Source organism: Lissotriton helveticus, chromosome 5_1, assembly GCF_964261635.1.
Source record: "Lissotriton helveticus chromosome 5_1, aLisHel1.1, whole genome shotgun sequence".
In the NCBI taxonomy this organism is placed as follows: Eukaryota; Metazoa; Chordata; class Amphibia; order Caudata; family Salamandridae; genus Lissotriton; species Lissotriton helveticus.
The window spans coordinates 226,066,799-226,092,580 of NC_136065.1; the positions used below are offsets into that span (position 1 = coordinate 226,066,799).

Genomic DNA, 25,782 nt, shown 5'->3' on the forward strand with positions numbered 1-25,782 from the left:
ACCAAATTTCAGTTGGTGGAGTTTTGGAGGAGCACAGAGCATCTCCTGTCTTCTAAGCCATCATTAAAGAGTGCTGAAAAATACCTCAGTCTAAGTCACTCTGCACTTTTATGAGGTTTTATTCATCAAACAAAACTAGGCTGAGTTTGAGTTTCTCATTCCCTTGTGGAGTTCTTTCTCATTGTTGACGTCACACGTGTGCAGAAAATTTGACAAGGCCCTGACTGTCCAGGAAGCCTGTTACATGGTAGCTGTTGTACCAGTGATGTACCTTTGCTGCATGTGAAGAGCTTTCCTTGACCCCCTTTAAGGCACTGGTGTGTTTGTGATATGTCTGTAACCAGTGACCTCTTATTGGGATTTCAGCTCCGTCTGGATGAGGTGAACAGCACTGCGGCCCAGCATCGCCTCCATGCTCTCCTGGAGGACCTCATGGAGGTGCAGAAGGTACTTAAAGATGTTGACATTCTCTCCGCTCTGGCAAAACTACTGCCGAAGGGAGCCTGCGCCAGCAAAGCCCCTCCTCCGCCATCCAACGCCACCAGCTGGAGCAGCAACTTCACCACCAGCAATGCCACCGCTGACGAAGGGCAGGAGGAGCAGACTACAGAAAACCCTATGAGTCAGTTCTCGGCCTTTGTCCAGCTCTGGGCAGGACTTCAGCCCATTCTATGCGGTAACAACAGGTAGGAAAACATTAACTGGTCAATTACCATGAGTGAGCGGTAATTATCATTTGTTTTCATATCTTCTGTGCTTCATGAAGCGGAGAATGTTTAGACTACTTATGGTTTTAGGAAGGGGACTCTTTTGCAGACCTACTGCAGCAATGCAAAGGCATAAAAATGATAGACCCTGTCCAGGAAGGATCTATGCGATTTTTTGAAGATGATGTACTTGTTTTGTCAATCCTTTCCTCATTAACGAGTTTTGTTAAATTTTTTGTAATAAATGGCATTGCCAGGATATCCGATCCAACATGGTGAATGCCCTTCATTCTGACAAAATTCATTTTTCCAGGATCCCTTGGATCTCTTGCTCACTTCTGATGGGAATTCTGAAAATGTCACTTCTAGAAAGTGGTCTTTTTCTTGTCCTAACCATTTGGTGCCTGTATCCTGGGTCACATGACTGTGATTAGCATGCCCTGCCCCGGTGAACTTTACATTCGCAGACCTTTTTCTTAAAAATTTCTTCTAAGTCCAAAGGGTGCCGGAGAACGGGCCCAATCCACCTCTTGTATCTGAACTGTGCTCTATTTCAGTCAGCCATAACTTTCAACTTTGCCCCGGTCTCATACGACTAAATGTCTGAGGTTGGCAATTTGATATTTTAGGTGCTAGTTTTTACTAAAAACTTTAAAAAATGATAACTTTGGTTCTACTGATTGTATTTTTATCATGTTGGTATAATTTTATTTATTTCACTCTATATTTCTGAATTGTTTGTGGATTTTTATTATGTTTTTACTATATTGCTGTTTGTGTGCTGCATAAATACTTTACGCATTGCCTGAAAGGTAAGTCTAACTAATTTTGTGCTAAGTTACCAGAGCGTTGGGTATGGGTTAATTTAGTGACTTTTTGTGGTTCACCCGGACAAAGATTGTAGTTGTTGATTGAGCAGGGCTTAGACCCCCTCAACCAAAAACCCAATGTCTCACACTTTCCTATGCACTTGGGGATAATGCAGTAATACAGCATGTTTGTCTTCCATGACAAAAATTCAGAAACTGCAGTACTTTCCCTGCACAATTCCGTCAGGTTTTACCTGGTAAAGTTTGTGTTGGGGAAACTCAGTCTGTTCTTGGCCAGTTGTCTATGCCCTCCAGGCCGGATGGTAATACGCAATGTCCCTCTGTGTCCCACAAGACATCCCGTTAAGATGAAAATGGATTCCAGTACCAGGCTTTTGCAGCCTTCAGGTTACTAAAGTGCCACTTGTTCTAATATTTGCTCTTTCTGTGATCCATAATCTTGTAGGACGATCGAGCCCGAGGCCCTAAAGCAGGGGAATATGAGCTCATTGGGGTTCACGAACAAGGAGCAAAGGAACCTGGGCCTTCTGGTCCATCTCATGACCACCAACCCCAAGATCCTCTACTCCCCAGTAGGGACAGAAGCAGACAAGGTCATCACGAAGGTGAGCGAGAGACTTTGTTCCTTACTATGCCCTCAAACCAAAATGAATGTGAATAGATGCTATTGTAAGGAGGACTGATAGTTCTTTGAGGGAGGTGGTGCATGCTGTGATATGTTCTTGTTTATTTTATGAATGTTTCACCTGCCCACGTATGCGAAGTAGATGGTTTAATCTGATGTTCTGATAGGGAAACTGAAGCTGTTGACATTGCGTTTGCAAACCCAATCACGATGCAAACGAGCATTTACGCTGCAGTTTAATGTAAACAAAACACATTAACCAATTAACAGGGGATAGGATGTAAAATCAAGATGGAGAAATGTAGTTTGACGGAACCAGACTCCTAGCTCTCCAGCTTAGCAAAAAGACCAGTCCACGAAAGGTCAAACTGATGAATAACTCTACAGATAGCAGGAAACAAGCATTTACAATGCAATGGTCTCGTCTTTGTTAAAGTTAGAGCTATTGGCATTGCTCGTGACAATATTTTTGCTTATGTTTTTCTTTTTAAAACATATAAATAAATGGCATTGTCATTTACAATGCCAATAGCTTAATCTCTCGCAAATGCGAGACCTATTGCATTTGCACCTACACAGAGAGACACACACACACACAGCCCCCCCCACACACACAGAGCCCCCCCCACACACACAGAGCCCCCCACACACACAGAGCCCCCCACACACACAGAGCCCCCCACACACACAGAGCCCCCCACACACACAGAGCCCCCCCCACACACAGAGCCCCCACGCACAGCCCCCACACACACAGCCCCCCACACACACAGCCCCCCACACACACAGCCCCCACACACACAGAGCCCACACACACACAGCCACACACAGCCCCCCCCACACACAGCCCCCCCACACACAGCCCCCACACACAGCCCCCACACACACAGAGCCCACACACACACAGCCACACACACACACACACACACAGCCACACACACACAAACACACACACAGCCACACACACACACAAACACACACACAGCCACACACACACACAGCCACACACACACACACAGCCACACATACACACACAGCCACACATACACACACACAGCCACACATACACACAAACAGCCCCACACCCATACAGAGCCCCACACCCATACAGAGCCCCACACCCATACAGAGCCCCACACCCATACAGAGCCCCACACCCATACAGAGCCCCACACCCATACAGAGCCCCACACCCATACAGAGCCCCACACCCATACAGAGCCCCACACCCATACAGAGCCCCACACCCATACAGAGCCCCACACCCATACAGAGCCCCACACCCATACAGAGCCCCACACCCATACAGAGCCCCACACCCATACAGAGCCCCACACCCATACAGAGCCACACACACATAGAGCCACACACACAGACACACACACAGACACACACACAGCCACACAGAGCCCCACACCCATACAGAGCCACACCCATACAGAGCCACACCCATACAGAGCCACGCCCATACAGAGCCACGCCCATACAGAGCCACGCCCATACAGAGCCACACACACACACACAGCCACACACACACACACAGCCACACACACACACACAGCCACACACACACACACAGCCACACACACAGCCACACACACACACACAGCCACACACACACACAGCCACACACACACACACAGCCACACACACACACAGCCACACACACACAGAGCCACACACAAGGCCACACACAGAGCCCCACACACACACAGAGCCCCACACACACACAGAGCCCCACACACACACAGAGCCCCACACACACACAGAGCCACACACACACACAGAGCCCCACACACACACAGAGCCCCACACACACACAGAGCCACACACACACACAGAGCCACACACACACACAGAGCCACACACACAGAGCCACACACACACAGAGAGACACACACACAGAGACGCACACATACAGCTTTCTGAAATATTTTTTTGTTAAGGTGCAATGTTAAAATAACATCACAAAGAGCTATTCATCGTGCATTGCTTTTTGATTTGGAAGACATTGCCCTCCCACTGGCATGGCATTCCCTCGCTAATCAAGCATTCCCCCTCTTGCCCTCTCCACTGTCTGGGCACTTTCAACACTGTCAGAGCATTCCACAGATGACACTGCTCCCTCCACTGCCAATGTAATCTCCCCCCTGGAGGGCACTGCTGACACTGAGGGGCATTCTCCCACTTATAGCACACTGCCCTCCCCACTGGCATGGCATTCTGCCCCCTGCAGACACTCTGGGGGCATTCTCCTACTTGTAGCACACTGCCCCCCTCCCCCCCACGGACATGGCATTCTCCCCCCTACTTACGCTACTTGTAGCACACTGCCCTCCCACTGGCATGGCATTCTCCCCCCTACTTACACTACTTGTAGCACACTGCCCTCCCACTGGCATGGCATTCTCCCACTTGCAGAGCACTGCTGACACTGAGGGCATTCTCCAACTTGTAGCACACTGCCCTCCCCACTGGCATGGCATTCTCCCCCCTGCTGACATTGAGGGGCATTCTCCTACTTGTAGCTGTCTGCCCTCCCAACTGACCGGTCAGTCTCCCCCCTGCAGGGCATTGATGGCCATTATCACACTTGTAGCACACTCCCTCCCCACTGGCATGCCATTCCCTCATTGACCAGGCAATAAAATGACGAAACAGACCCCCTCCTTGCCGGGCCGGGTGGAGGTCCGGAAAACAAAAATTCAGCCCCTCCCCGAGGAGTGCACCTCACCACGGGCCGCACCAAGGCGAGGGAGTGCCGACGCGGCCCAGGTGCCTGCCTTTATGGACCGTGCGGGCAAATCTGATCTTCTAACGGGCCACAAAACTAGCCGAGAACACCGACCATGCCCCGCCCCCCACTTCGCCTGCTGCGTGCCTTGTGGATCCGCCCTCCCCGTCTGGACAGGAAGTACCCAGCACCTGTGCACGGGAGCCCGGACAAAGCCTCAGCCCGCTCCCCCCGCATGCACGCTCTAGTAAAATTGGGCCACACGACCTGATGCGCCAGGCCCTGGCGCCTGTACCCGCCACCACCAGGGAGCGTGATGTGCAGGAAAGGCCGAGCCCGCCCCCCCTCTGGCATGCCATGAAGGGAAAAAACGATTTAACCGTTGTCCCGAAGCTCCGGACACCGGGGCCTGTGCCCGCAGCCCAAAGGGGCGCTCCGGGCACCAGTCAAGGTCGAGCCCGCACCCCTCCCCCGCCGCAGGGGTAATGGCGAAAGTGGGCCCACGGCCCCATGCTCCGGCCACTGGCGCCCGGGACCGCAGGCGAGCCCGCCCCCCCACCCGCATGCTAGACAGGCAGAACGGGCCGCCCGGCCCGATTAAACAGGGCCCCGGCGCCTGGGCCCGCATTCGCGAGAGCCCCGGGCGCAGGAGCTAGACCACGACGCGCCCACAGTCAGCTGGCGAGACCGAAAGCAGAGCCTCCACGGGAGGCCCGGGGAAACATAACCGGGCGGGGAACCAAGCGCGAGGCAGCAAGCTTGGCCGCCCGCAAGAGCACCGCTGCCTTGGAAACAACTGCCTACCGCCTGGAGCTGCACGCTGTGAGTAACAAGTGCTGTCCATGACGTCCTTTTCAGACTGGGGGCGTGTTTTTCTTTCTCCCCTCTTCTCAGTGGCTGGAATGTAAACAACGGGCGTGTTTTTGACAGTTGTTTTTACATTCCAGCCAATGGAGAAGAATGAGAAAGAACGTTAAACACGCCCCTCAATCCGAAAAAGATGGGGATTCGCTGGAAAAATGACGTCCGTAAAACCTCTTCTCCAATGGCTGGCTGCCGTTTAGGAAGCCATCCAATGGAGAAGAGGGGCGGGGTTTACCCTCGCTACTAAAACATAAAATCTCACCAGCGAGACTGCGCATGTGCGCAGCCTACGCTAGCCGAGACATAAAAAGGGTGGAAAATAACAACAGGACTGCCTATAACATCTTGGGATCAGGCTAATGCACATTGAGCAAAGCTCCCAAAGCAAATCCTAAAATAAGAGCTAGTTTAAGTTAATTTTAAAAACGGAACCAAGAAATTAGAAGTCTATTTGTAGTGCAACAGGCCTGAGCTTCGGGAATGGACTAGGTGTGCCAATGTTTAATTTTTGCCTGTGGTTTTCGGTATTCAACACGAACAAAAAACACCAGCACTTATAACAGTCTGCCACATGGTGGCCCAGTCTATTTTAGAGAAGAGCTTAACAGCAGCTGTTTATTAAATAAATCTACATTAAAAATGACTAATACCTGCTGCCCAAGCCATTCTTATAGTTTTGGGGGCAAAGAGTAATCTGAATTGTCACCCTTGAAGTGTGATGGTCAGTAGTGTGTTGGTATGACTGTGGCAGCCCGTGCAGTTATGCAATGTGAGGCGGCGGAAGTGACAAACGACAGAACAGGGAAAATAAAATAAATAAATAAATAAATAAAACCACTTATCTTGTGCTTGTTGCATCGGCAATGCGATAAGCGCATAGTAAGTGGCTTTATTTATTTTATTTTCCTTATTCCGTAGTTTGTCATTTCCCCCTCCCGCCACGCTAAACTGGTAATGGCTGTACAACTGTATTACGTCAGGAAAGTTTGTCTTGCCAAGATTCTGAACGTTGGTAATTCATCACTTGCTTTACACAGGATCGCCTATCTCCAGTTAACAGTCCACGCAGTTTTATTTCATTTATGCAAAAGTAAAAAGTACTGCTCAAGACGCATTGCTATAACTGCACTGAACAGAAGAATTTGAATGCAACGAATACTTCACGCAATAAAACAAAAATGACAGCCCCTTACCCATCATTCATCCTTAGTAGTAACACCACGAAGAAGTGGGTGAATTGCCTACATTCAAGTTAGACTGCCTGGATTTGTAGAAGATGCCCTTTATCTCTCCATAAACATGCAGTGGATTGCGGGATGTTTTGAAATACTAACTTTTTATTTTTAATATGGTGTTATTGTTACAATTGGTGGGTTTCTTATTCTGAGATCGATCACTCTACAATCATGTGTGTACCATTTCTTTCCAACAAGAGAAAGTTGGTTACTCTGGAGAAGTGTAGATGAGTGTTCTGGGTCCTAATGGAAGCCCCACAGAGGATGTTGATTATGAGGTGTCCTGCTACCGAAGTTACAGCACATAGTTACTAACACTGGGGAACCCGAGACGATATTCAAGGCTGACATCTAGTGCTCATCCTTTTTAGGTACAGGAGTTAACCCCTTCGCTGTGGGGGTAATTCCCTAACGGTGCGGGTGTGGCTGGGGTGTGAGCTCGGCGCTGCGGTGCTCGTGACGAGCCCAGCACATCATGAGCCAGTCAGGACCGGACTGGGAGCCGAAACTGGCCCTGGCAAAGTGCCCCCCCCCCCAGGGTGTGTGACTGCGCTCTTTGCCAGGGCCGATTTTGTTAAAGGGCTGGTTATGCTGCAAAAACGGCCCTGTAACAAAACCGGCCCCAGGGGCCCAAAACCGGCCCCCACCCATGCAGCCCACCGGGGGATTGCCCGGTGCCCGCAACGGCCAGTCCGGGCCTGGCCACAGTGGTGCTCATGATGAGCTGGGCTCGTCACGACCCCGCTCACTGATTTATTCGCCTGCACAGGCGGGCCATCAATCGCGCGTGGGCGGCGTGCAGCCGTTCTGACGAGCCCAGCTCGTCTAGAGCACAGCTCCACTGTGACTCATGACGAGCTGGCTTGTCATGAGCACCAAAGGAGTTAAGTAGCGCTGACTTCCAGAGATGTATGGCCCCTTTGCATAATACTGCTGTTACTGGGCCAGGGTTATACCAGGCATGGCAGCAGGTCTCTAGCAACTCCCTCACCCCTCCTTGGCTTAAGTTGTTCTCATTTTGTTGTACCCTATGTCCACAGTTTGTCCTAAGGTGCACCCTGTCTGAATCGATTACAAGCTGTCCAGTAAGCAGACTCTTGGGCACTGATACGCCCTCTATACAGACGCTGTCATGAGTCCTCTCTCGGTACCCTGTTGAACAACTCATCTGTCTTTTTATAGTTTGGTACTGGATATCGTAGCATATGCAAGCAACTATACATGGTACCTCCGCTTTGTTTTGGTTGTATGCTTAAAATATGAAAAATGTCAATAAAAAAGATTTAAACAAAAAATGAGAGTTCCTGCTTGCGTTGATGGTATATACTGTATGGCAGCGGTTGCTCTATGTGGCTTATACTCTGTGTGGCGGCGCTGGTTGCTCTGTGTGGCGGCGGTCGCCCTTTATGACTCTTGCTCTTCATAGATGCTATCGCTGTATCACTGGCTGATCAGAACCATTTCGCTTTTTAGCCTTTGAAGTTTTGCCCATACAGTTTCTTTTTCCCAGTACATACGTTTTGCATTCTTTTTTTTTCTCAGTCGGTCTTTTATCATTTCTTAGTCCATCTGTAAGTGGTTGTTGAGGGATTCTGTTTTACCCCGTTGCTTTAGTGTGATGAGTTTAACAGTCTTGCTGCTTTTACTTGGGTCATATTTCCTTAGGGAGCATCATGCTTTGGAAAAGAGACTCACTCACTCTTGCATTGTACCCACAGCCCCAAAGGCTTTACAGTAGACACAACCTAGGAAAGTCCTTTTTCCATTCCATAACATTCTGCCCAGCAATAGAATTTCCTTCTAGGTCATGTTTTCTTGGGGAGGGGATGTTTCTTGCTTTGGAAGGGACACTCCCCGTCACCTCGTACCTATAGTCCCAGAGGCTTTAATGTAGACTCGCGTCTAGGATTGATTATTTTCCGTTTAATAAAATTTCCTTTTTAGGCCTTTGACTTTATCCTTAAACTAGCTGTAAAAGTCTCCTGCTGTAGTCTCCCCGGCTCAGGGCTAGAGAAGAAGAAACTCTGCAGCCGAGGTCACCAGGGACCAGCGCTATTTTTGTCGCTGTAATGTTGCTGTTGTTGGATGGCACCATGCTGCTACTAAGGACGCCGCTTGTTGATGAGTCTCGCGGGATGAGGCTGCTCTTCCTAGTCGCTCACGTGCTAATTGCCTGCATGCAAGATCCTACACCATCTCACAACGAAGCACGGCCAAGCTGTACATTGCAGTACAAAGCGGTGGTCATGACCGGACTGGACACCTGGCGGAGGCCAGTAATTTATGGGACAGAAGCTTGCTTTCTGTTCAATCCTGAAGCCTGAAGGACCAACACTCAGTTTACTTATAAGCATGTTCATGAATTACTGTGGAGAAATAATGCCCCTGCTTATTGTAGCATTAGAAAATGTCATGGTCTTGTAACCAATGCGTTTGAAAATTTGCCCTGTAAAATTTATCATTTGGCCCCAATAGTTAAACAAATTCTTACCGGGAAAAATCTTCTATTCATGACCCACTGGTACTGTCTGTGAGTTGACTTGGCGCAATATGGGGCTTAATGAAATCATTTTTTCCTGGGCTTTTTTTTTTTTTACTTCCATTCCAGATGTGTTGATTTCTCATTAAATCCCCTGTCTGGCATTATGTCCCTTTATAGCAGTGGGTGGATGTACCCTTGATAAGCAGCGTGATTGCTGTGTGATCAAAGCACATCACAATGACTTACTGTTCTTTGCTCTGGTATATACGTTTCAGATTACTTTAAGTTTTGAATTGGGGTCTCCCAGGTACCAAAAAGTACAGTCTTGTGGTCTTTCTAGTGATTTCTGGGCGCTTTTTACCTACTTGTTGAGCTGCTTCAAAAATGGAGCAAACGCCTATTATGCGCCACTTAGCTATTAGTTTAGTGATATAGGGACTGGTGCATAGAGATTTTGCTCCCCTCCATATTGCAAAAAAAACCAGGAGCAAACTGTATTTGTATTTAAATATAAGGAATGGGACAAATGCTTTTCCACATTTTGACTAATTCTTATTACGAAATAGGGCAAAATTAATTTGCCTACTTTTGAGGCCTTGCCTACTAGACAGTGAATGCGCGGTCTGTTGCGAGGTGTATTGTTAACTTACAGTGGCTTAGTCTGCCCATTGCCTCCGTCGGTTGTCTTATTGTCATATTTATTTGCTTTATTTATTTGTAAGCGAGAGTGGGCTTTTCTCCTCCTCCTCCTCCTCCTCTTCCCCCTCCTCCTCCTCCTCCTCCCCCTCCTCCTCCTCCTCTTCCTCCTCCTCCTCCTCCTCCTCCTCCTCCTGCTGCTGCTGCTGTTTGGATCTGCTTTTGTAGGGCAGTAAATAATATGCAGAACTTTTTGATCAACTTCACCAGGGAACAAATACTGCAGCTTCACTTCTAAAGGGGTGATGTGACCCCATGAACACTAGGACCTACATTCAGGGCCTGGGGTGTCAAGGTTAGGCCCTCCGCTTTCTTTCTCTGAAGTGTGCAATTCCACCCGTCCCCCACTTTGACACAGACACTTTCTGTGCTCCCGCCTGCCAGAGATGCTGCGGAGTGCAGTGGAGCAGCCAAGCGGTCGCTCGTTCTTTCTGCTCCACAAGATTTCATTTTGATGCCAAGAAATCCACCTGTAAGCAATAGGATTATTGATTGAAAGGGGGTGGAAGCTCCACTCTGGCAACAACCACATTCCTTGTCAGTGTGAATCACAAAAGTCACTTAATCAACCTCTGCTTAATCCTCTGATAGCTTGGCACTAAAGCAGTCCGGCTTAACTTGGATGCAATGTTCTACAGCACAAAAATCATTAAAAGTGAAAACACAACGCAAGAAAAATCCTAAACCAAATTTGAAACATGGAGTGAATTTTATTAAGTAAGATAGGAGATATTCAGTTTTAGGGTTTTCGGTGGAAATTGTGCCTAAAAGCAGAAATCACCACTCACGGTCATCTCGCTGTACCTGACTGGGTGAAAGTCACAAGTTAAGACTGATCATGATAGAGGGCAGGTCAGATATAGGGACCAGGCTAGTTCCGATGAAAAGTTACATTCTTGGTCCGGCACGTAGAGTTCCATTTACGGCAGAAGAGGCCTCGTAGTGCCGGTAAAGTGTTGTGGATATTTTTCACAATAGCGCGAGGAGCTGGTCAGGCAGTCACCCCAGGCTGTCATTGCTGTAGTGCCAAGTGCAGTTCTTGCATTTCCGGTCATCTCTGTAGCGCGAAGATCAGGTCTCACCAGAGCGTTATGTTGCCAATCGTCGCCGGTGGCAGTCTTGGCGCAAACGGGCCGTTCACAGTTGCGAAGAGCCCAAATTTCAGGATTCCACCTTTTCCTCTTAGGAGAAGCTCAAACTGATGCCACCCAAGAGTCCCAGAAAGGATTTTTGGGAATCAGGAATTCTTCCAGCAGAGGACAACAGGTCTAGTTGCAGCAGGTCAGCCTCTCCCCATTCATCCTGTCAGGGTGGCCCATCCTGTCCACACCTAAGCCCCATTGTGTCATGGTCTGGAAGGAATACACGAATCCCAACAGTAGTGCCATTCACAGTCATGTGACCCAGGACACCGGCTGAAGGCACAAATGGTTTGGACAACAAAATGCCAGCTTTCTAAAAGTGGCATGTTTAAAATTGTGACTTCAAATCGGATTTAATTATTAAAGAGGGTTTTAAATTAAAATTCATTTGAGTGCACACACACCATCTCTATCTGCTCCCAATCTAATGTTATCACTTATTAATTGTAATAAGGAAATATAGTTTTAGTTAATGAAAGGTTATATTCCTGTAACTGCCAGAACATGGAAAACTTAAGTACACATTCTACATTTTAAATACAATGCCCTTGCCCTATGAGACTTTATGGCCTGCCTGAGGGGTGACTTGTAAGTATTAAAAAGGAAGATTTAGGTCTGGCGAAACGTTTATTTTGCCAGGTCAAAATTACAGTTTTAAAGCTGCACTACAGGCTGCAGTGGCAGACCTAAGATGTTTTAAAGGGCTACTTTATTGGGTGGCTCAATAAGTGCTGTAGGCCCTATTAGCATCAAATCTCCAGGCCCTGGGTACATGGAGTACCATTTACTAGAGACTTGTAAGTAAATTAAATGTGCTAATCTGGTATATTCCATGTTTTAGGGAGAGATCACAAACTAATTACCACTGATTAGCAGGGGAAAAGTGCACAGAGTCCTAATGCCAAAAAAAGGGTTCAGCAGTACAATACACAATTCTGGGAGTGACCCTGCAAAAAGAGCCAGGTCCATCATGGCCATTTTACAACATCACAATTATTAGTTCTCTCCTAGGAGATGACTTTTAGCTGTCTGTATGCAAAATCCTTTTGTGGACGGCATTGCTTTAAGTGGAATGAAAAAGGTGGGGGCTCTAAAAGGTGCTCGGCCCAAGTAATTAACACCATAGCTTAAAACATGTGAACTACAATCCTGTGGTTACACAACAGCTGCCTGACCAGCTTTTAGGTGACTATTTTTTACTTTTTTGCAATTGGATGCATACATATCATTCCACAAACATGCCTAAAACAAGCCAGACTTGTTGGCTCTGTGAGTGCTTGTTAGCAATTTGATGTAAAGGAATAACCACAATGATCTGATGTAAATAATGAGAATTGGTATTTACAAATGGTGCATATGTGCCCATCGCTATGTGCTGATTGGCGAGAGGTCATGCTCGTAATCTGAACATTGTTATGGTCCACTGTCTCACACCGCCTCCAGCCTCCACTTCAGAGCTCTAAATTTTGCCCCATTATGAACACCCTCCCAAAACCAGAACTCAAGTGGACCTCTAAATGCGACTCAGCTCACCTGTAACGGACAAGCCGCGGGAAACGTATTTGCTCATTCTCGCAGAGCTGAGACGCGTTGGCTTTGCCAATACTTAGTGACATCATTTCCAATTATAGTACAAAGTTTCACTAAAACAAAAGTAGTTTACAAATGTTAACATATTTATTTATTTATTTCAAAGGTTTTATATAGCGCTGCTGGACCCGAGAGTATCAGAGCGCTTTACAAGGAAGGTAAAAACAAACATTGAACAGTGAGATCAAACAAGTCAAGTGCGTCAGAGGAGTATGGACATATAAATTTAAAAGTACACAAATAAAGAGGGGAGGAGAGAGATGGAAGTGAAGCGAGGGGGAGATGGAGAGGGCAAGGGTATAGCGGAGGAGGGAGGGGAGAGCATAGTATGAGAGGGCGGAGGTATCAGGGATGGTGTCATACTACAAGTAATACGATATATTGGGCATGTAAAGTGTCCGTGACATTATATTCTGTCTTTGTGTATGTAAAATATCCAAAGTATAAACAGTAACATATTGTTAAAACGATTGGCAAAGCCAATAATTCCCAAAGACACGACCTTTTGGCTTGGTCAATGCTTTTATATATGTTACTTATAAATCTTGTGGTATCTTCAAATATCTTAAAAAATAAATGAATGATTGCTCAGCAAAGGATGTCTTGTACATTGTTTGCAATTGATTCACGTTCTTTTGGCACAGTTTTTTTTTGTTTGGTTGTAAACATGTTTGTGCAAAAAGGACTGAAGCTAAATATATATACTCTGTTTGCCTCCGTGAAGGCAGAAAAATGGTCAAAAAGCGAATTTTCTCCTTTATGGCAGTAGTGCAAATGTTGTGCACTCTAGCCCTTGGTCTTGCTTTACCCACTTGGCTTTGTATAACTTAGCACACGCATGCGCACAGCGACCGGCACGCGCTCGCACACGCCAGTAATTAATGGGAGCGCGCACACGCCAGTAATTAATGGGGTCTCTGCAGGCGGGGTGGTGTCAGCCAGGGAATTCCCGGCTGTCCGCCCCCTCATCCCTCCGCAGTGCACTCCAGGGTGGGCGCATGAGAGGGCTGGTGCGCCGCTCGGTTGTGAGCGGTGTCGAGTAGATTGATGTGTGCCGCAGGAAGCTCCAGCCGCCCGGGTAGGCTCTGCAGCCTCTGCGCCGGTTGTTGCCGCCAAGTTCCCTCCAATTAATTAACCAGCTCTGCTGCTGATACAAATCTGGGTACATCGGGAGATGGTCGGCCATTTATTGTGGGGAAACTGGTTGTTCCGTTCCGGCCTGAGTCACCCAGGGGAACGGACTGTACTAAATGAGGTCACACCAGGCCTGAAGAGGAATTGTAACGACCACCCGGCCATGGCCCGAAGAGCCAGATACGAGGTGTCTCCCGAGAAAACACTCACTTAAAATCTCTGCAGCCAATCGTGAACTATTAAAATATCCTTGTCTTGGAATACCAATAAGTAATACAAAAACGTGTGCCCTGTTCTTAAATAAACGCTCCAAATCAAAGGGTGCATAGGAGTGTACATACGCACGGTAGGGATGTGGCTCTACTAAACCATAAACGAAACCATTAGTTAAAACTAAGCTCTGCAATGAAGGGCCTGCATAACTCTGTGGTGTAAAACTGCATTCCTTAATTCTGCATGTGCAAATTATTTGCACTGAATACATTCTGCATGCGCAGACCTGGGAAAATTGTGCTAGTTCATATTCGTTTTTTTTCCTAAATGGGAGTTTGCGTCTATGTACATTTCCTGAACTTCTTATGCTTGGATCATCAGGGTTACGTCTTGAAGTGCAGATTAATAGCCGCAGAGTTACAGCTGTTTGGGTGTTTGCCTTTGTATTGCTTTTCCAGGGCTTTGAAGCTCACTAGGTTTCTGTGAAATGGAAAAAAAGTGGGCAGATTTTATGATTTCATGTCTCCCAGCAACATAGCTGCCAAGGTTTCACATTGCCATGTGTGACATTTTCATAATTTCATGGCCAATGCTTCCTTCTCTATGGTGGCATCATTTTTCTCACGGGGAAACAACTTTGGACTGATGTATAATATGGGTTATTCTCCCTGAGGAGTTTCTTGAGCTAATATTGCCCCTAACCCCTGATCCGAAGCATCGGTTTGTAGGATAAAGGGGAGAGAATAGTCAGGACTGGATAACACGGAGTCGGATGTCAGGGAATGTTTCAGTGTTTCAAAAGCTTGTACTACCTCCAAGGAAGGGTATTTGAGAAACTCCTCTGTTTTACAGTTTTTCTGGAGCAAGTCCGTTAAAGGGGCTGCCGTCTGGGAAAACTGGGGAATGAATCTGCGGTAATAACCAAGTAATCCCAGAAAGGCTCGTAATTCCTGTTTAGTACGGGGCAACGGAATTTGGGATATGGCTGTTAGTTTGGAGGCTTGTGGTCTGATTACTCCGTCCCCTAATAAATAACCTAAATATTTGACAGTTTGCGCTGCTAGTCTGCATCATGTTTCAACTTTTTCGAGGCGCATTTTCGATGTCTGGCGGTTCTAAGCCCATATTACGTTTGTTGAGCTTTAGAAGGGCAGTTGTGAGTGATTTAACTTTTTACGTGCTCTTTGTTCGATACCCGGTTAAAATTAATTTTAACGGTCTAAAAAAACAGTTTTAAACCATGTATTCCTAGCACGCTATTCACTTATGATAACTTGTGATCACTACCAGCTGTGTGTAGCCTCGTGCTGCCACCTAGTGTTCATCTGAGAACACACACTGCACAGTGCCGTGTCCATCCATCCATCCATGCTCGCCTTTGTGGATACAGGCCAGGGCCGGCTTTAGCGCTTAGTGGCCCCACAATCCTTTTTTAGCCACCCATGACCTCCTCCTCCGATCCCCTCACTATCCCCTGGCTAAAGAGCCCCTCACCTCTCCATAGCCCCTCTCTAGCATACATTTCATTTGTTTGAAAGCGCTGGTTTACTGGCTCTACTAATCCCCGCAGCCATCCACTTTAAATACAGGTCGGTGTTTTGCAGCAGGCATCTTAACACTCTGCCCTACTTTATGGCCAGTCAAAACTGTCAGTAGGCCAAACCCCGACCTCTCTCTGTAGCAGGTACATTAATCACAAGAGGTATCTGCATTTATTGCTGCCTGAAAGCTGGATGCACAAGGAACTCTGCATCGGCTGCTTTTAAATCGTATGCTATTGCTAAACACAGCGCCCCCACCTGAGGTCAGTGCCCCCTCCAGATCGGCCGCACCGGTGGCACTGCCCTATAGCTGGCCCGGAGTGCATATATTACCGTGAACACGCTGTGACCCCCTCACCATGGATGTAGCCAAAGCCACCGTAGGAGATGGAGGATTTTCCCTCACTCCCTCCACCCCCAGATTTTGGATTGGGGCGGACGCAGTGCACGGTCGCGCTCCCCGCGTTTTTAAAGTGTAAACTGCAGACTAAACCGTGCCAAACACAGTGGAGCTGGAACAAGTTTCAGACTAGGGGTGCCGCCATCCAGGGGCGGACTGGGAACCCGCAGCAGCCGTGGCAAATTTGGTCAGACCAGCCCCCATTGGCTGCGCAGCAAGCGAGCCTGACCCCTTGAAGCAAAGTTTGAGGGGGTAATGGAATACATAGCGAAATATGGTGCATTCTACAACACATTTTTCATTATGTGTTTAAATGTATTCACTTTTAGAGCAGTAAATGATGAACTTACATCTGAGAACCCCCCCCCCAAAAAAAGACAGACCAGTCACCAAACGGAGTGCAGCGAGTTATCCAGACCCCTTGGGGGGGAATTGGGAGGGTTCCTCCCCAAGTTTTTTTTTAATGGTGTATTCTACAACACAGTATTGATTATATATTTAAAGGCATTAACCATTAAAGCACATTAAATGCTGACCTTACAGTGCACCAGGACACCCACTGACCTCCGCCTTATTTAATCTGTTAGAGCGAGTTTGTTAATGCTTCGTATTCTTAAAACATTTGGTACTGCACTGAGCTGCAAGCTGGGTACTGCACAAACCTGTACTGACAGCTCTCCCGATAAACCCTCCTGTCCTCGATTATTCATGAAGAGTGAAAAGCACTGTATTCGGACAAGTCTTTTTAAATTAGGGTTCTTTTTAGTGTAAACTTATTTTTAAGAAAAGCCGACTTTGAGTAAGTATTAGAGCTTGTAAAGTAGGAGACCCCATTTAAAAACAGTATTTTGTTATCTGGTTTCAGATTTGTGCCGATCACGTGGTGGTGAAATGACCACAAACCCCTAATAATGCAGAGCATCATTCAGGAGGCAAAGAAGCATTACTGCTACTAAAGATGTTAGATGCAAAAGCTAGGAGGTAGCCATGATAACCATTAGCATTGAGGGCGTGAAGGATAGGGGAGTTTCAGGGGCATTCTCATAAGTAGATACATCACAAACAGGATCAAGTGCACGGGAAGGGGACCCTTACCACAGGAAACATGGCCACCAAGGAGCATTCAGGGCAGGCCATTGTGACCCGTCTGTTACCCAGATACTGTGGACGATGCACTCTGGCTGCCCGATTATTGTAGCTTTGTAGCAATTCCACCTCACAGCCATCGGACTGAGAGCCCGGGCATAATTGATTCAATTTAAATGACTGAGATTGTAGAGATGCACATGGATTGCATTTCTCCATTATGAACACTCTGCTGCAAGCATGAGTTATAAGACTTGAAATGTCACACATAGGAGCACAGTGTATACAAATGTCACTCTTATGCGAGCTGACAACTTGGCAATGCCAAGTTCACTTAGGTGTAGCACTTCTACACTTTCGGTTGTCAGCTCTGCGTACATTGACGTGGCTGGCACTGGCTTGCTTGCCTGAGGTCTGGACTAGGCCTGCCTGTGCAGTGATTCTTTTCTTTGCCGCCATGCATAACCATCTGTGACTACGTGCACCACTGTCCGTCTTTTGTTTTCACCACCAGTGCTCGTGTAAATAAAAGGCAGATCACTGAGTTTGAAAGGGACTCCGTGAGTGGTGGCCTGCTGGTTTTGTTACTAGATACCAATTTTGCAACAATGCTGCGAAATTGTCCTCCAGCAACAAAACCGCCTCCACCCTTCCAGCCTCCTTGGGGGACACTCAATGCTCAGCACTGCTGCCTGGCTGCGAAAGAGAAGAGCACGTGCCATCCAGCTACATCTCCGGGAGCTCCAAATGTGGCTTCCGGGCGGAAGCTACCTCTCCTCCTATCTTAAAAGGGAGAAGGTATTGACATCTAGTGTCTTGTATGTTTTTTAGCATAAACCAAGACAACCTCATGTTCCACAAGACAAACAAAGAATGTTAGGCTATTTATAGCCGCTCACATCACAATCCTTTAGTTGATCTATATTAGACGCCCTCATGAGAGGGATGAGAATTCCAAGCAAATAAATCATACAAGTGCTTTCCATCCCACCTTTATATCCGCAGAGGGTGGAACATGGGAAACAGTAGCACAATTCAACAGGACCCCTTCAGTGACCTCAGAAGGGCGTCACTAGGGTTGGTGTCACCCAGTGCGGGTAACTCATGGTGTCACCCCCTCACGACTTGGGCATCCGGTGCCCACGAGAACCCGGAAAGAAACTGCAGGGAGCAGGATCTGGCAGAGGTGCCCCTCTGCAAATGAAAGAGCAGGCGGACCCGGCTGCTCAAGGGCGCCACTTTTGTTCCTGGAGACACAAGAGGTAGGAAGGAGTGTGTGCTGCAGGGCCTCTCGTGGGAGAGAGGCCCTGGAGGCCAGAGGGAGGCCACAGTCTCATCCATTCCCGGTGCCCAGTGGAAGGACCAGAGTGAGGCCGCTGCTTTGCCCTGGCACAGCCCACGACTCTGAACGTGTCCTCTCTGCAGAGCCTACTTAACCGGCACTGCTGTCACGCAGGCCTCGAAGCGTCGTGCTGCGTGGAGTCACTCGTACTGCGTAAGACCCCCAGGAAGGCACCTCCTTGTTTAAGATCCTTTTCTGGCAGTACGGGTATACACATTAAAGTATCTTTAAAGAAGGGGAGAGTATTTGCTGGCTGTGACCAGGCGATCGAGGAGGAACAGCCCTCTGTCTTAATTCTGTACTATGATTTATCATTTGTTGCATTCTCTATGCAGATCATGAGTGTTTTTATGCACCAGAGTTGGATGGCGCTGCTCCGTGGGAGGACCGTTTCCTCTATACGTTTCATACACCTGAGTGCATAAACGACGGTTCGTCATCAAAGCCTTCCCTCCACATGTGTTAGTTCATGCAAGCTCCGACGGGCAGGCAGTGCTGCCTGAGGTACCATTCCAGGGGGTGTCACACTCGCGAGAGCGCTGCTGGCATAGAGGCTGCCACGATCACCACTGGGGCCCAAATTCAGCTATCGTTTTGGGCTGTTAGGCTCCATCTTCACACCTGGCTGGCTGGCCCCCGCCCGCCTCTGCCTGTAGCCTGGGATCGCCTGGCAGCTGGGCGAGGGCTGTCCTTGTTTTCACAGCTCTGGCTGCACTTGAAAGAATGCATGTATCTGTACACATAGACGTCTAAAGCAGGCAGTCATAGCTCCTAGAAGAGGAGACAAACTAGTCTCAACTTCCTTCTCATGCAGAGCCACCGAAAAAATTGTATATTGTTTAGTTCCTGCGTGGTTCTTGGTGCACGGAGTACGCTCATCAGACAGGTGCTAAAAACATTGGTTCGTGCGTGAGCACTGAACATGCTCCAGTTTGCATTTCTGCATGCGTGCAGTCTCGGACCAGACACCATTTCACAGGAATATCTTGAAATGCACGTGTTTTAGCTAAACAAAAAAAAACATACATCACAAACAAAGGAAGCGCAGGTACTCTAAAAAGTGTACATTTCCAATAAGGAACGCCACACTTCTGACGGTGTCACCCCATGTGAATGGTGGCACCCGGTGCGGTCCGCACCCCCCGCACCCCCCTAGTGACGCCACAAGGACGCAAAGGAGAATGGTCCAAAAACTTAAAGAAAACTGCCTTTTTGGGGACTTGCCTGAAGTCAATGCAGCAGACATCCATTAAAGGTAGCTTCACTCACATCTTCCTCAGATGTTTCTTGAAAACATCACAGGCCCTCGTGCCACGAGCATAAGAGCAGTCCAGTCCGGGCTGACGACTCCGCCTTTTTGTTCCTACAGTAGCGTAACGGAGACAGCGCAGAAAAGTTATGTTGCCAGTAACCTAGCGGGTTTATGTTCTGAGGCTGGGTCCAACGATGCCTATAAACAAGCGGGTTATGCCCTACTACTCACCACTAAAATAAAGTGGAAAGGACCATTCACCGGCCCAAGGTGGGTCCATTAAGATTCACTCAAAGCTGCAAGGCTCACGAGTGCCTTGCAGCGATCTTAAGCACCATGAATGCCCCCCTGTTGCTGTACGCCCAGTTCCATATTCAGGGATTACGAAAGGCCCAATAATAAAAAAAATGTAGCCCCATCTCAATTAATTGATTAGAGAGAGCCCTTTTTTAATGGTGTTGAACTAACACAACATCTGTATTTGCAAAGTGGGCGCCCAGACTCTTGGAGATGAAACAACAGATAACTACTGTTGCACCAATCAATGGTACTCACTTTATCGACTTTGCAAGAATGATAGGCTGAGTGGACATGACGGAATAAAAATCCGAGCCCATGAGCTCCCTCTCAAATGGATGTGTTAGTCCGCTGCCCCACTGAGAATAGCTCCTTGGCCGCAAGATCATGTTACAGAAAATATATAAATGTATCTAAATACAAAAGTTATAAATAGGGATCTCTCACCTGGCAACGACTTTCAGCTTCTCACCAGGTGGGCCTCAGTAACCCCCCATTCTACTGCTCTCCATAAATAAGCACTAGAGCTAGAACAAGAAGAACCCCCCCCCCACACACACACACAATTTTCTGTATGTGGGATACTTTACACCACAGAAGTCGAGAAAATGTAGCTGCCTACTACAGGAAGCTGGGAGCAGCAAATCCCTTGATTTTGATCAAGGTCACTGCCAACCACAACAAGAAAAACCTGCACTGGCAAACCCAATAGGTACCGCCTTTGGAACCTATTGACTTTGTCAATGGTTTTTAGCTATGCTGTAAAATCTTGGTGCTGAAACAGCATAGCCCAAAACTATTACCCAAGTCAGTATGTCCCAAACGGAAGAGCTTTTCAAGGCCTATTGAAAAGTGTCTCTTAAAGCCAAATTTTCAGAGTGACAGTGTGTTTCCCAATAGTCTGCAGAGACACCACAGACATGAGTTCTGTGGTTTTCACTTAATGCAAATGCTGCAACAGCAACGCAACAGGGTGCCGCCACAGACCAGCCCACAAGTGGTCTACCTTGGATTTGAGGATGGAGGTGCTGTTTTAAGCTTTTGGGAACAGTAGTTAATTTCAAGGCAAATGGCTACTTTAAAACTTGTCTGCAATAAAAGTATATGTGAGTTCACAAGAATTTTTTTTTTTTTAATGATTGAAATAAAATCAAAAAATGATTTATAGAAGCTAAAACTAAAAACATGTCGTCTATGAAAAATAGTAAAAACAGAATTGACAATCTACTGAGAAATAAATACAACCAAGGCAACTCTTACATATCACCCATATATGCAATGATAGAACAATAACATGCAGAGTGGAAGGAAGTACGTAACCTGCCATGTTATGTAAAATTCAACTAAGGCACACGTGCACACCCGGACCTGGGAGTACAGCAGACACTTCCAATGCAAGTTTAAAATGTCACTAAACAAATGTTTTTACCTCAACACGTACATGTATGCTTGCATGCAACGGTATCTCTGCCATTCCAGTAAGTGCACAGAGGTTAACTGGAAGAAAGGAGCTTTATAATATATCTGAGCGTGTCAAAAACCTTTGGGTAAGTAGGGATAAAGGTCACACACCTCATCCCTCATATATTCCCAGAGCTCTCTGAAGTTGTTCAAATCATACACATTCTCTCCCTTTTCGCCCATGAAATTGGCTAAAGCGTGCAGCTTCCTCTGCAGTGTGCACAGACTTCTGTGTAGTGCACATATCTCGGCTTGTCATCTTTGCCACCAGTTCCTTAAATGTACATTTTTACTGCTTGCGCAAGTGGCTGCCAGAGTAAACTGTGCACGCATGTGCGCACAATTTGTCTATTTACACCCCTTTACTCTGCACACATTATTTTACGCATGCATGCATGCTTCACAGTCTCCGCTTATCTGCACTCTTCTATGCTACTGTGCACAACTCTGATGTGTGAACTGGCATTGGTCTGTGCACATAGTTCTCCACACACAGCACTATTTTCTCTCCATGCACTCTTTATACCAACGTTGGATGTGTGAGAACACATGCATACTGTGATGCATAAGTGTTACCTCGCTGGTCTGCTTTGCGGGGAAAGGAACAATAAAAAGACAGGGGAGGGGGTGGGATTATGTGCAGCCAAGAGGTACACAGAAGCCCACAGTGCTTCAGAGCAACATACATCAGAGGGGAAAGAGAGAAGAATACAAAGGAGAATGCTGGTTAACACAAACTCTCATTTAGTGCTGTATCCTTCATGCCTATCCCTTATAAAGAAAGTAAAAAACAGATTTCCAAAGCCTACATACGCTAAGTGGACAAAAAGTGTGTGTGTGCTTTTGAAACATATTTGTTTATTTGTGTAAAAGGCATTGCAGTTGCACTTTTCAATCAAATAAGCAAATAGTTTTCCAAAGCACACACACGCTCCCTTGAGAGTGACAAATAGTTTGGTTACGCTTTGCCAACACGCACGATGCCTTTAGGGTGCCACATAACCTCGACAAACAAAATAAAAGATAAACACACTGCCTTTCTAAGACGCTTCAGAAACACACGCTCACTTTACAATGATAAAAGAATATATAAAAAAAGGAGATTCTCGATGCCTTCAGGGTGCCACAAAACCTCGCCTTGACAAGCAAAACGAAAGATACATACTCTGCCTTTCAAAAAAAGCACGAGGAACACAAAAACAGGTAAGCTTTGACAAAGACGAGCAGGAAAGAAATAAACAAATAGTGGGCAACCACGAACAGATAAGCACCAAAGTGTAAAGATACCAGTAGTTAGGTGCTGCTCTGTGGGAGGAAACAAATGACCAGAAGGGACAAAGAGGAAAGATTAACCACCAGCAAGCAAGCCTTTTTGAAGGACATTCAAAGTCACAAATAAAAAGCGATGGACGAGCTGTAAGCCCACAAAGTACATACAGCATTTCTCAAGAGACCGCGCAAGCGTTGCCTAGGCTCAACCTACAAATGAGCTATCGGGGGTGTTGCCAAGCAGGCCTGTGCACATGAAGAAAAACAAGAAGAATAAAGATGTGCTGTTAAATTCGTCCCAAAACAAGAAGCTGCACTTCTCACAAAATTCACAGAAACAAGCTGCTGAACGAGTCCCAAGCAGGTTTCTGTAACACCTTATGAAATTACTTGCATTTCTAACGTAACGTGATCTGAGTAGGGGCTGCACATTGCCCACATGAACAGAGGCCCCTTCACACATTTGTTTTTAGAATTAAATTATAAAGTATAAAAGAGTGCCAAAGCAATTCCCTGTGGGCCTGAAATGGAAACAAAAAACAAATAGTGCAGTTGTCTACCTTTTATTTTCATGGCGACTGACGTCATGGAAATAAAAGATGAACAACGGGGCTAAATGAAGTCCCTTTGGCTCAGGCTTTGTATCCTCCTGCTTAATACAGTTCTGACATGTCATACGCTGGGAGATTGGAAAGCGACTGAGTGGGCGGTGGGCTGCTGATTTTATTATTGGGGCGCCCATCTTACAAAACTCCTGCAAAATCAGCCCTAGTAACAAAATTGGCCAAAGTAACATAACCGGCCCCCACCCTTCCATCCTCCTGGGTAATCGCACAGGGCACGGTACTGCCAGTCCGGTGGTGCTACCATCAATGCTATATCATCTTAGGTAGAAGGGTTGTGGAAAATTCAAGGGTCGTACAAAAAAACCAGTGTAGCAAACGTGCTGCGCCCAGTCAGCAGGAGAGTGGTAGCGGTGTAGTTTTATAGCTGTGGTGCATTTTGGGGCACTAGTAGGGTACTGCACTGTCATTTACAGACATTTAGGTTTCCCGTTGAAATGGTCCCCAGATATGCATAGACCTGCAGTTTTATTCGTAAAACTCTATAGCACACAAACGATAATGTGTGGAAAGCCTGTTTCAGCAAATATTTATAATTTACGGATTACCAAATTAAGTGTGTTGATTTTGTTCTGATCCTATTAAAATCTTTGTTTCCATCAAACTTCAGAATTACAAAAAAAATTACTTCAGCTGTTCTTTCCTAATTGTGGATATATTTTGAAATATGTATATACTTAATTTACCTGTATTTGTTGTTGTGTGTTTCAAAAATACTGGTTGGCTACAGACTTTCCTTAAACTTCTTGTACCAAAGCAAGATTGCCACCTAGGTCACTTTTACAAAATGCTCTTACTTTGCAGTCAGAGATATGAGTAAACACCAGCTACCAAATAAAAGAACAATTTGTCAGAAGACATAGCCTGACATTTGACCTCTGTCCTTGAATTCACAGCAAATGTGACCAGATAAACACAAGATTTTGAGGCCTCTTTATTGCTCATAGATCTTTTTAACTCCAGCATAGTTATGTTTGGGGGTGCTGCATTATCCCCCGCCACTCCTACCTCTACTTCCAGCACCTATGGGCAAACAGAACTTCTCTCTCTCTCCCTGAAGCCCTGTAAGCCCGAGGAACAAAGTCTGTGGGGCTGTACGGCCTCTTTGTTTTATTAATTAATTAATTGCGGTCACTGAAGCATTGAACCTCCTTATAAAATCTCTGTTTGTCTAGCCAGGCGAGCTAGCCGAGTAAGGGAGGTCAGAAATGCTATTTTATGTTAGTGTTACTGCTGCCTCGGCAGAATTGTGAAAAAGAACGGTGTTAGGAAGGGTTGAACACCTCAGTGACTGCAATCAAATAATTGGTGAAAACCAAAGATATTGGAGCCCCACAGTTTGCTCCAGAGGGTAGACTTCTTCAAGGAGACGCTTGCAAAGGGCCACATAATTTTAGTCGGGCATGTTCTGCCATTGTGTTTGATCCTCAGAGTCTGAAGAAACGTTCAGAATAAAAAAGTATTTTTTTTTTATTTCATGGCCATGCCCTTCTATGTTTGTGTATTTATTGTCATTTTGATTTAAGGTGTGGTAAGTCTATTTATTGAACTACAGATATTAACATCAATTGAATAACTGAACACAAATCATTGACCTTCGGAATTAAATGGAAGAGAGATGGATATAGCATATAACCCTACCATCTCTGAGCTGCTTAATATAGGGTCTTGAACTGAAATCCCGGCTTGCCTACTTGACCAAATTGTGTGAGCCACAGCCTATGGCTTTGCTTTACTATGCATCATTTTCCTTAACCATCTGGTTTAACAGCACATCAAAGTACGAATTACTAAGGATGAATTACTAATTGCTAATAAGAGCACAGATCTTGTACTGAAGATCTGTGCTCTACAAAAAGCTCACATATATGGTTAATGTAAAATAATCTTGCTTCACATTTACTAACAAGATAGACTAAATCATTAGAAAACATGACTGACACATTTTGAGTAACATCGTCGTCAGTACATCTGGTATTCTTAAATGTTTCAGGTTTAAAAAATATTTCTAATAAAGGGCACTCAATCACGTTATAAAATTTGTATGTGCTTATTGGAGAAACTATGAAATGTTTACATGTTTTCCATTTTAAAACCTTTATCATATTGTTTCATGACATGTGTTGCCTGTTTTGCATCTTTTGCTTTTGGCTTTTAGAGCCTTGTCAGACCCCTGGTTGGCTCTTATCAAGGCAGTCAATGTCCCCTCAGAAATGTAATGTCTCCTATACCCTTTCTCTCCCCCCTTATTCAGGTATA

At 46.3% G+C, this 25,782-nt stretch overlaps 1 protein-coding gene across 1 annotated transcript in view; it reads left to right on the forward strand.

Moving 5' to 3' along the window:
• The window catches only part of ABCA2 (ATP binding cassette subfamily A member 2), a 693,258-nt gene that overhangs the window by 369,771 nt on the left and 297,705 nt on the right, over positions 1–25,782 (forward strand). Inside the window, exons 9-10 of the mRNA XM_078642051.1 lie at positions 367–686; positions 1,983–2,142. Coding sequence (XP_078498177.1) covers positions 367–686; positions 1,983–2,142 — 480 coding nt within the window. The remainder of the gene's footprint in view (positions 1–366; positions 687–1,982; positions 2,143–25,782) is intronic.